This window comes from Physella acuta, unplaced genomic scaffold (genome assembly GCF_028476545.2).
Source record: "Physella acuta isolate Inbredline_101_S28 unplaced genomic scaffold, ASM2847654v3 ptg000281l, whole genome shotgun sequence".
Lineage (NCBI taxonomy): Eukaryota > Metazoa > Mollusca > Gastropoda > Physidae > Physella > Physella acuta.
This window is the reverse complement of record NW_026731800.1, coordinates 264,010-276,579: the sequence shown is the minus strand read 5'-3', so window position 1 is coordinate 276,579 and position 12,570 is coordinate 264,010. Positions and strand designations below refer to the sequence as shown.

The 12,570-nt window shown below is 35.4% G+C and overlaps 1 protein-coding gene and 1 non-coding gene across 2 annotated transcripts; one reads left to right on the top strand and one right to left on the bottom strand.

Moving 5' to 3' along the window:
• Window positions 1–1,933: 1,933 nt before the first annotated feature.
• On the bottom strand, window positions 1,934–2,004 carry Trnag-gcc (transfer RNA glycine (anticodon GCC)). The gene has a single exon. It is a non-coding gene; the product is annotated as a tRNA-Gly (tRNA).
• Window positions 2,005–2,230: 226 nt separating this feature from the next.
• On the top strand, window positions 2,231–10,512 carry LOC131939492 (OTU domain-containing protein 5-B). Its single transcript, XM_059297819.1, has 10 exons — window positions 2,231–2,992; window positions 4,304–4,397; window positions 4,605–4,669; window positions 4,796–4,952; window positions 5,198–5,346; window positions 6,351–6,413; window positions 6,543–6,680; window positions 6,813–6,960; window positions 7,306–7,428; window positions 9,280–10,512. The coding sequence occupies exons 1-10, from the start codon at window positions 2,465–2,467 to the stop codon at window positions 9,453–9,455; spliced, it is 1,641 nt and encodes a 546-aa protein (XP_059153802.1). The 5' UTR covers window positions 2,231–2,464; the 3' UTR covers window positions 9,456–10,512.
• Window positions 10,513–12,570: the final 2,058 nt, after the last annotated feature.

Here is a 12,570-nt window from a genome sequence, read left to right as displayed (position 1 = left end):
AAGTAGGGTCGTGGTTTACAACATGCGGAAGCAGAGGCGTAGCGACCTTTCCCGGCGCCCGGGGACAAACTTTCAATTTCGCGCCCCCCAACCGGAGACAAACTTTCAATTTTGCGCCCCCCTCTCATATATTTTTTATATTTATAATGCAAAACTGCAGCTAAAATGAGCTTTCAATTTTTTTCGACCCATATTGGCGCCCCCTAGGGTAGGCGTTATGGGACATATGTACCCCCCCCCCCATCGCTACGCCTCTGTACGGAAGCCCCTTGTTGCTGTATGGCCTTTTCTGGTCAACAGGACGGGGACACAACTACGTTACACAGATTGGTTATCACTGTTACTTTGGGACATTCGCCCCCCCCCCCCTTGCCCGGAGCCATGCTGGCCACTGGTTTACTATAAGGGATAATGTAGGCCTATATACTAAATATAAGGCAAAGATAGGATCTTTGATGTCACTTGTATAAACATTTCTTTCCCCCACAAACACCACTCTTAATCAGAGGCGTGGCAAAGGGGGGGGGGGGAAACCCGGGGGACATATGTCCCTGGGTGCCGACCTTAGGGGGCGCCAAAATGGGTTGGAAAAAGTTATCGAACGTTTGAGGATGTGGGGGGGGTGCAAATCGAAAGTTTGAAGGGGGGGGGTGCAAATCAAAAGTGTGAGAGGGGGTTGCAAATCAAAAGTTTGAGGGGGGGTGCAAATCGAAAGTTTGTCCCCGGGCGCCGGGAAGGATCGCTACGCCTCTGCTCTAAATTTCAAAAATGTATAGCGTCACACTCCAGGAAAGGGGGGACGACGAGGGGAGGGGGGTATTTGTAATTTTTTGCCTACGTCTGATGATGTGAGTTGTAATTTTTTGACGATGTGTGATGACGGGGGGAGGGGGGATTCAGATAGGGTGACGTCACACTTTTGGATTTAAAAAAAAAAATATTGTTAGAAACTTCAATTTAACCGTTATTTCAGGTTTTTGAAAATATACTCAATGTTGGCCGAGCTTAGTCGACGTTTTCGAAATAAATCGATGTTTAAAAAAATAAAACAGCAATTTTTAAGGGAGGGGTAGATTGTAGGCTGGTGTGTGACGTGATTTGGGTGGAGGGGGGGGGGGGGCTTTTATGACGATGTGTGACGGGGGAAGGAGGGAGATAAAAAAATTGTCCAAAAATTTTCCCTATGCTCCGTTAGTATCATCCAGAAATGTATGGCGGCGGCGTCGGGAAAATTTCTGAGAAACTCCATCACACACACACTCCCTTCAATATTGTAGTTCTTTTTAAATATATTCTCTGAGCACGGTCAACATCGAATACATGACTTAATATTCATTAATTTTTATTAAAAATTAACAAAAAAAAATAATTAAAAACACGACATAACGGATATAATTCAGTTTCCAACATTAAATTTTAAAATGCAAAAGTGTATGGTCAAATTTTAAATCAAACCATCCCCCCTGGTGCACGGCCCGGGACAAAACGGCCCCGTCAAAACGGGTCCCGTCAATATAACCCCGTCAGATCGACCCTCAACAAAACGACCGAGTCAAAATAGCCTCGACATATTGGCTCCCGTCAAATGGGCTCCCATCAGATTGACTGGCGACATATATGCTTGCGACATTAGGGCTCACCGCAAATTGGCTCCCGACAAATGGGCTCACTACATATTGGCGGGAGCCTATATGACGGGAGCCTATTTTTCGGGAGCCTTATTGACTGAAGCCCTTTTGTCGGAAACCTACATGACGGCGTTCATTTGTCGCTGACCCTTTTGACGGGGTCGATTTGACAGGACTCTCGTGTCAGGGCCGTTTTGTCGGGTTCCCTTGACGGAGCCGTTTAGTCGTTGGTAGTTTTGACTAAGAAATAGCTTGTAAAAATTAATTGGTTTTAAATCGAGTTTGCCTTGAAGTAAAAAAAAAGTTGCATCGACCGGGAATCGAACCCGGGTCACCCGCGTGGCAGGCGAGTATTCTACCACTAGACCACCGATGCCCATGGCGTTGTGAAGAGACTAAGGATAATTATCAAAAATTAATCAATAAATTTCCTTTTGTTCTAGGTGAGTTTATTTATTTGTTTAACGTAATCACATACTGTAATTATAATTCCTTTTTCTTTTTATCATTACACTTTGTTATTAATCGTTAACTTTCTAATGTCAAAGGTCATTGCTATTCACTATTACAATTTCAGAGTGATCTGCCCTTTTGATGGCGCTGTCGATTGTAAATAGAAAAAAATTACGTCACGGTGTAGACGCCATACGCTTTAACAGTTTTGCTATACATTTCGTGTAATCGGTTTCCAAATTCTTCCGAGGCTGTTTAGCTTCTATTCGTGTTTTGTTTAATGAGGAGAAGTGGTGACCAACCTGATTAGTGAAGGAAGGTGGAGAGGTCCTGTAACCATTTTTTTCTGGGCTCATTTTTAGAGACCAGCAGTATTACAAACAATGACCATCAAACCGAAAAAGAAGGTTGCTAAAGAAAAAAATGACACAGAAACAGCTGATTCTCATACAGCAGTTGGACATGGTCATTCAATCAATCATGCACATGGTCTTGCACATACGCATGGCCTTACTCACTATCACCATGGTACTAGCTCAGAAAATAGACTTGAAAAGACGCCTCGAGTAAGAACTTCTCCAACTCGATGGCTACCCTCAACATCAAGTCGTGATGACCTGTCACATTCTCATCCTGTATTGACCCAAACTCTTTCTGCAAATGTCTCATATGAGTTTGATGGACATGATGCACCATCAAACCACAAGAGGAGGCACCGCTCATCTCCTCATAGAACAGTACGTAAACATCGCAACAACCATGCTTCTTCTGTGATCCCAGCCGCAACTAATGTTTCAAATAACACAAATAATATACCAATTTTAGCTGGAAATGTTGAAGACTGTGATGAAGACTATAACAGTGAGGAAGAACATAATCCACCACCTCCTGCTCCTGAAAATATCAATGAGGTTTGTATTCTTGTAATAGTAAAGTACTATGGACCTATGGTTAAAATTTAAAAACACATTTGCCTGCTAGATCTAGGTCTGACAGCTATAGTTCAGGTAAGCGCAACATAGCAACTTCAACTGAGTAAGTATCTATTATCTACTTGTAACTAGCAGAACACTTGATAAAATTCAAGTCATTAAGCCTCAGCTGCTAAAATAAATGTTAAATAGGCCTATATTCTACTAGATGTAGTAGTACCAACATTCCAACATACAATTTTATAAATGGGCCTAGGCCTTATTATACATTTCTTTATATTACTTTATAAGTTGTTTTATGAATTGTTTTATTTTTGTAATTTTATTTAGCCTATGCTTTCTTTTTCTTTTTAGAAAGTTTTAATTAAAATCACTTTTTTTTCAATCCTTTTGACAAATTCATTAGTGCAGATTACTTATTGTTGCCTATTTTAAGTGATAGTTTTAGGGTTTTATGTTACAAAAATTAACAATTATTTTTCAGTAAAGATTATCACAAAATCAATGTGGTCTGATTTTCAATACTCATGTATTGGTTAACTGTTCTATTGGCGTTTGTTTAGCTAGACCTAGTCACAATAATAATTACATTTTGGGCCTAATATTGCTTGGTTTATGGGATGGTTGAGTATTCACTAAATAATATGTCTGGGACAGTTGAAAAAGCTGTGCATATTGCTGATCACACATCAAATTTGTAGAAGTTACAAAAACAGGTGACTTTTGACTGACGGGTCAGGATAGGTTACTTCACATTTTGTTTGTGAAGTCTACATCACTATTTGAGCATCGACAAATTCAAAACAGATTTGGTTAATACCATGTTGCAGAATTTGTATAATAGAATCAACTCAGCTACTAACCTTTCTAAATAAATTGAATAAAAAACTATAAGAAAAAAGATAATTTTATTTCACATTTTGTGTCTGAATTAAAGAAAAAATAAGTGTCATTTTGTTTCTAAAAATTGAATGGTAATATGATAGTGCCATAAGGCCTACATTTGAATTTTTCCTGTGTCAAGGTTAAAATATGTTTTAAAAATTTTAAATTTGTATTTACAATAATTGGTTTCTGGGTACACATATAAAATAGATCTATATTATATATATTTTATATGCATATATTTTAATAAAAGACTCTTGTATTCTCTATTCTAAACAGTGATGTACTAATTTAAACATTTTAACTAAACATCGACATTAGGCCTAAAATTTTATTGCTGCATCCCTTTTTTCTATCTGAAACCATTAATAAACTTAACTTTTTTTTAATAACTAATATTTCTAGCTAGAACAATGGTTTGAAAAAGCTTTGAAAGAAAAGAAGGGGTTTATCATTAAAAAAATGGGTGAGGATGGAGCTTGCCTATTTAGGGCAGTTGGTAAGAAGATTTCATACAATTGTTTGTTTTTAGAAATAGTGTTAGTGTACAATTAGTTCAATGAAGCTTTTATATTCTAATTCCCTGTGACTAAAGTCTAGTATATAGTGTGACACTATGTATTAATTGTTTTTTTCCCCCTATTGCTATTTTACTACTGTGTTGAAGATAGACACATAATTTCAACAAAAATGTTATCTTCTTTAGCTGATCAAGTTTATGGGGACCAGGAAATGCACAGCACTGTTAGGAAACATTGTCTTGATTATATGGTATTTACCTTACATTGTTATCTTTAGCTGTCAATTAAATTATTATTTTTATAATAATTCATTCACAGTTTTTAAAAATGTTTTGAGTGAAAATTCAGCTTTTTTTCTTAAATTATTTTATTTTAGTCAAAGAATGCAGACTTTTACTCTCAGTATGTCACTGAAGATTTTACTACATATATCAACCGCAAGAGAATGGATTCGTGTCATGGTAATCACCTTGAGATTCAGGCAATTACTGAGCTATTTAATAGACCAGTTGAAGTATATCAGTATAGTCTAGGTAGGTTTTTTATAAACAGTGAATAATATTTATGTTATGTAATTTAGAACTTTTTTTTTTTTAATTTTAAACTAACTTATAATGAATTTTTACGCTATTTTATTACATTTTGGTATTTTTGTTTTTATAAAAAAAATCCAAATGTAGTGCCTTGAACAGCATTAGTTTAAAAAGTTTTTTCTGGTTGTTGCAGCTATTAATACTGTAATGACTGTGTACTTTATGTTTAACTTTGCATTGAACAGATCCAATGAACACGTTTGACACAGCTTATAAAACAGACAACCCTCCCATTCGCCTCAGCTACCATGGTAATGTTCACTACAACTCTATAGTAGACCCTTATTCAGCTTCTATAGGTGTTGGATTGGGATTGCCTGGACTTCAGCCAGGGGTAATTAAAAATCAAGTTTTACTCTTATAGGGTTTTGTTGTATTAGTAATCTATGCATAAAGATATTTTTACCTAGTTTATTTTTACATTTCTTATAAAAGTGTTGCTATTTTATTGGCTGGTTACTTTGAATTAACTAATTGATGTCTTACTCTTTAAGACTAGCTTGTATTTTATATGGGTCTTTAGTTTGTTAATTATATGTTTATTCATGCAAAACCACAACATCTTGAATTTGTGTCCTCTCAAAAAAGTACAAAAGTAAACTGTTTACTGTATTCATTGTCATTCCTATAAAGCATATGGATGCAACCACACCTCTTCAGCATATTGTTTGGTTGATTTCCCTAAGCTGGGTACATTCTGACTGCTTGTGCTTCACTGATACTAACTACTTTCCTTTTTTTCCTTGGGTTTCATTGAAACACCTGTCAGATAATTCAGTTGTTTGCACAAGCAATCTAATCCATTCTTGGTTTCTCTTTTGTGTTTCTTGGCCAATAACATTTTGTGTGTTTTCCCCCATAAATTTGTGCTTGTAATTTTATCAGACCACTTGATGTGCAATATACATTGCAGGCATCCAGTAACAAAGCTCTGGACTTAATCTAGAACCACAGAGGAGAACAGATTTCACTTTGCTGTTTACCAGTCATGTCTTGAATACTAGGCAGTTGTTCATGACATCCACATTATGTTGAGGGTCTTGAATGCATACCTTGCCTTGCTGATGCAACTTCTGATGTTTTATTCTGGTCCTGAATCCTTACTTGCTACACTTTCTAGATATCTAGGGCTCTAAGCATTAAATTTTGCAGCTAACAGTGCTGTAACATGCCATTTAATTTTGCAACCCAAGTTGCCTACCTTCATGGCCAGTTCCTGCCTACATCACTGTTATTAATGCTTTGATTCTTTTAGGCAATGAGTATTTTAATGAATAATCCGTCTATTCTTAATGTTCTTATTTTATAATGTCTAATGAAAATTTTATATTTTGATAGTTGGCAGAGCGAAATCTGATGCATGATGCAATAAAAAGTTCTGAGAATTTCCACATAGAGCAGGTAATTGGATCGTAGCATTTACTTTCTATGAAGCTTCTTGTCTTATTTTTTAAAACAAATCAAACTAGTACATTAAAATGTTAAATATATGTCTCTATAATTGCTGAGTCTTTTTTTTTATATAAACAGACTATGTTGGAGGATAAATTGAGAGAAACAGATTGGGAAGTAACACAGGACTCTATAGAGGAACAAGTAGCTAGAGAATCTTACCTTCAGTGGCTGAGAGAGCAGGAAAAAGCTTCACGCAGAACAAAGGGAACATCTGTAGGTTTAATTTTTTTTTCATCTGTATTTAGATTTTTTAAATTCTTATTTTTTTAGGATTTAGAAAAAAAAATTCTTTTTATTTTTAGAATCTGTGCAGATTTCAATACACATTTTTCTCCTTACTTTTAGACTAGAACAGCCAGTGCAACATGCAGCTCAACAAGTGATGTCACTCATAACAGTTGTGTTGATGCTGGACCCATGAGATCTCCCAGACAGTTACGTAGTGGAAACAGTAGCCCTCAACAGGCTGATGACCAGTTTATTTCTTTGCCTGGTGAGTGAAATAGACACCACCCCCAGTCCATGATCAAACAATTTTTTTTTAAAAAGTATGCTACGCTATCTTTGCCTCTTACTCTTATTTGCAATATGGGCCTTCTGGTCTGCAGAATCTTTTTTGACTTGACTTATATTTTTAGTGTATTCATATTACATTACAATGTCTAAACAGATAATTTCTTGGAGTGTGCATTGAATAATCTTATTATAGTTCCTCTATATTTAAAAAAAAAAAGTGACACATTAAATTTTAGATTTTCTTAATCTGTCAAAATTTGTTTTTAGTAATTTAAAAAAAATTGCTTTAGAACTTGATATTATGTTTAAACTGTGTTTTCAGGGTCTTCTAAATCCCCACGTCAAAGTCCACCTCAAAGTTCAAGCAATGACACAGGTCTGGCAGAAGGAGGAGCAAGCGTTAATTCTTCCACAATCATGGACCATTTGCCACCAACATTATTTGGTAAAAATATTGTAGAATTTATGTGGTATATCATAGCATAGTTTATTTGGAAAATATAGTAGAATTTTTATAATTAAAATCTTATATAATTTGTAGTGTAATATTTATATTCAAGGTTTAGTGGTAAAATATAGTAGAATTTGTTTGGTAAAGGTGTAATAATTTAATAAGTAAAATTTGGGGGCCGACTTGGTCAGGAAGAAGAGCATCAGACTCCAAACTAAAAAAAAATCCAGAGATTGGATCCCTGGGCAGATGATGCTCATTAACTTAGGACAGCAACTCATGTAGGAGAAGAGACTCCAAAATAAAACACTGCTGCCTAGCAGATTCTTCTTTACGTGGACAAAGGCTTTGGAAGCAAATCAAGAAAGAAAAGCAGGCTGAAGTCTGGCTATATTTTGCATAGCATATTAACTTGTAATACCTAATAGTGTTAGAGAAAATCCCCTTCAGTACCACAACCAAGAACCAATGGCGTCACTACGTTGGGGTCTACCGGTGCAGCACCTCATATATTGCCACCCCTCATATACACACACATATATATAGACTTGACTGATGAATCAGTAATTTAAAATACTCAATAATACCTTTTTTCCTCTGTTAATTGTGCAAAGTTTTTAGTTGCCCCCTCCCTCAGGGGATGTTTATCCATCAGGTTTGAAAAGGGAACTTTACTTACTTTTTAAGTTCCCTTTTCAAACCTGACGGTTCATGGGGCAAGTGAAGTAGAGTTCACCTTTTTCTGTGATCTCTGCATTTAAAGGGATAGTATGCTCAGCCGCATTTACTTTCACTAACTTGAGTTAAGTATTATTCAGAGTTGAGTGAACTCGGGGACATTCTGCTAACTTGAACACAAATTCCAGCTCTAGACTTGAGGATTCGCAAAATATAGACAAAATATCGTAATCATGCACAAAAATCACATGAAATTTTGACTGTTTTCATCGTTTTACACCTCAGTACTTCATCATCTACAGAGAATAGGGGACTTATTTTAATCGGGCAAAAACAATAAATGCAGATTTATCAAAATTTCGGCATTTTTTGCGTAATCGAGTCGGAAAAACTGGGCTTTGCAATTTTCTGTGTGGATGTATGTCTGTAAACACGATAACTTGAGTACCGTTACAGCTAGGTTGATGAAATTTCATATATAAGTATTATATCAAATTTGTAGTTCTGTATGAACTTTTGAGCCATTTTGGATAACAGGAAGTGGAACTTATTCTACTTTCAATTTTTCAAAAGCCTGTAACTTGAGTATTGTTTCAGATAGATAAACGACATTTCACATATAAGTAAAAGAGCTAATTTTCTGTCTTCTATCAAATTTTGAGTAATTTCCGTTGACCGGGAGTAGTAACTTACGTTATTTCCAATTTCTCAAAAAAGAAAAATGAATTTATAAAGTACTAATAATATTCTGCACTATTATATACATATTGTTTGTCATTCGCTTGGTGCGATATTCTTTTTTTCTACAAGATTCTATTCTATTTTTAAAAGTTTAAGTAATTAAACATGGATTAGAAATAACGTCTATATCCCACGTTGCCATCCCCCGTAGTATTATATAAGAATATTCGAGAAAGTTTAGGGGAGATCCCTCCCGGTTTATTAATTAATGGGGTCATAAAAAAGGTTTTTTAAACACATTATAAAAAAATTCTCATTAATGTTGCGAGAAACACTTACAAAAAATCAGGATTTTGGTGATTTTTTTCTTATGCGCACATCCCCTTAAAAGACTTAAACTATAACGTACCACATATCTGTTTTATTATGATTGCTTATATTTTATATTTGCATGGATTTGACTAATGTGGTTTTGATTATATCCAGGTCTATCAGACTGGGGTGAGGAGGACATACTGGCCCAAGTCATTGCCCAGTCCCAGCAGGAATATTTAGACACATTGAAGAAGAGAGTTAGTGGCCCCTCCAGCCGCCCCTCCACCTCCTCCGATGGAGCCTGTTGCAGCGGTGCCTCTACTAGCTACAGAGGAGCCAAAAGCTAACATCTAGTCTCTGTCTAGCTGTGAATAAAATCATTTCTACAAGTAGTTGATTTGTCCTCCTGTTATTTGTTGAACAGGTTCCTCCTCACACAAAAACTTTGGTTTGGAGTCGTTTGCTTTCCTCAGTTTTTTAACTTTTGTTGCCGTTAGTTTTAAATCAAAATTATTATACTGATGTATCTTCCATTGTTGGTTTTCAAAATGCGATATTTGTAAAGTTTTTTTAGCCAGGTATCTCTTTATAGTCACAAGAATGTATTGTTTATAAGTGCTTCATATCTTGTTATTTATTTCCCCTATTACTAACTGTTGGTTATATTCCATAATACATAAGCATAACTGTAATATATCCTACAACTAACGATGTATGCAGTAGACAATATTATGCAGAATTGTTTGTTAGTTGTCTTTTTTCTGTAAGATGCATTGTTTTCCTGAGTGTGGGCTTGCTTTTACCCTCTTCTCGGAACTGTGAAAGAGATGTAGGCATTGCACAACACAGAATTCATTTCTAGTTTGTAACTATGGAGTTGGTGCAGTAGGCTTTCAAAACTGTTGCCACTGTTATCAAATTTAGAATTTAAAAAATTGGGTAACTGTATTGCTCTTGTGTATTTTTGTGTGTATTTTTTAGCATGCCCTGAATTTCACTGAAGAAAATGTTCTTTTTCCACATTGACTAGTTTACATTTATTAATCCAAAAACTAATATTTTTTTTTATAAAACCTTTGGCATTATTATGTTTTAAACATTTCTTTTTATTTCTTTTTTTTTTCCAAATGCACGCAGCATTTTGTTTTACTCAACAAGTTTCATTTCCAAACTGCAAGATTGTATTAACACGTTAGATGCTGAAATTGCTATAGTTTAATTTCAATTTTGGATCTACTTTGAGAAAAACTTCAAAGCTTTTTCTTTTATTTAATTTATTTTATTATTTAATGATTTATGAATATTTTGTACCTATACTTAGTAAGAAATATTATTGACTATGTGATTTTATTATGCTTAAAACAAGTTTAAAAGGGTGGCTTTTTCCACTGACACATCAATAAATTGAAAAAATTAAAATGATCTTTGTTCTTTCAAGTTTCTGGTAGTTAATGCAGTGAAATGAAAATGTGTGCTTTCATTTCACATTAAAATATATGTGTGCTGCATAATTAAAAGCCAATTAGAAATATACTGATTTGAATACGTTAAAAAATTAACTCATTTTGGAGATTTGTTTTGACAAAAATTCTCATCATGCATCCACCCAACATTGACCCCCCAAAATGATAATTTTGTAGCCAATTACTGCCACTGTCTGGGTCAGCAATACCAATTCTCTCATTCGTTGCTTTGTTTATAGATGTGTGTAGAATTTGACGAAGGTCTACAGTTTTTACCCTTAAATTATGACGAGCAATCAATTTTTCAATTATTTTTACTCAGACAATAGAAATGACTAATCTCTTGTAAAATAATTACAGCTAAATGATAAACCTATTTTCTAACGTTAGTGTTAGCCGGTTGAAACTGAGTAGGGCTACTGCTTACTTGTGTGTGTGTGTGTGTATCCTCAAACATAAAAATGCTAAAAGCTTTGTTAACATTGAGAAAATAGTTTACACAGTCGCACTGTGTACGTTAACAGTTTCTTTCAAGCATCTCTTCGCCCCACCCATTCCGGTCAAAGTGAAGAAATATATACATTTATATAGAAAATATTTAAATATACATAGTTTAAACAGTGGAGACAAACGTCTGAAAGAAACCCTGGTATGTAACGCCCTAAAAAAATCCCATCCTTTCAACTATTGTAGACCCATTTATTAAACTACATTTTAATTAACATTAATTATGTAGGCCTGCTGGCGTTATTTTTAACATCTGTAGCGCCACCATGTTTTAAAAAAAAATGTTTTTCTCTCCGGTGCGTGTTGTGATGATCTCCTAAAATAACTCCACCCGGGTCTTATGAATGGGATATAAAATGATATCAAAACTTTTTTCATTTTCCTTTTGAAACAGAAACCTCGCTATCGTCTGCCTGGTGACGTCATGCGTGTTTCACATTCCTGCGGCTGGTCGCGTTTACGTTTAAGGAACGAATTGGGAGGACCCCAGTTGCATAGGGTCTATCCGTCTGCGTCAGAAATACAACTTTAGCGGTCCGTGAACCAAGGTTGTTTTGTTGTATGGATTTTTTTAAAGCAACAGCCTGCGGAACAAATAATGAAAGTTTTAAGTATTGCATGGCACAACTTTTGAGATGTAGCCTACAATATTAGGTGACAGTGAAGAAGCTAACCTAAACGTACAGAAAATTATTAAATATTCAGTGTTTATTTCAGAATTTTTTTTTCTCCGGGTGGTGGGGGAGGGAGGGGGAAATACTTCAAATAGAAACGTTACTGTATAAATTAAATAGGCCTATATTTTTTTTTCTGTTTTTTCCTAAGCGAGAGGGGGGGGGGGGCGGTAGATGGGCACTGCCCACCCCCAATCCCGGAAGAGTTGCCTGAAAGAAACTCTGTTTATAAATTATATTGAATACAAAGCAAAAAGAATGGCCTCCAATTTTAGTTATTCCACTCGATGAAAAGATTAAAGAATAACAGGCTGAAATTTTCAGCATTGATACAGGATCATGCATGGTTGCCCTCATTGCATAAGTGACAGTCGTTGTATCGAAAGCATGCATAAAACAGGCAAAAAAAAAACCCACATTTCGTTTCCACGTATCGTTTGAATCGTCCAAGCTGTTACCATATCGACAATTCAACAGCCTGGAAGGGCGCGCAACGATTCTCGTATTTTTCAAGGTTATGCAGCGTGTTTTGGCACCCGTTCAGAGAAGCGATGAAATGATTCGCTGTTGGCCCGACACCTACGCGCTAAATGGTTTCCATTCATGTACCAGGAATGTTTTGCATACAAATTAAAAAAACCCTGCTGGTCGGATAATGCTAAAATGATGGCCTGAATAATTTACAGTGAGCACACCTAAGTAATCTTTAAATTTTAAAATAAGTAGTTTAGTATACATTTATTTTCTGCTGTGATCTAATGAAGTAGGCCCAAGGCCTACTTAACAACCGTTTTATATGTGTATTGACCAGTGTCGTT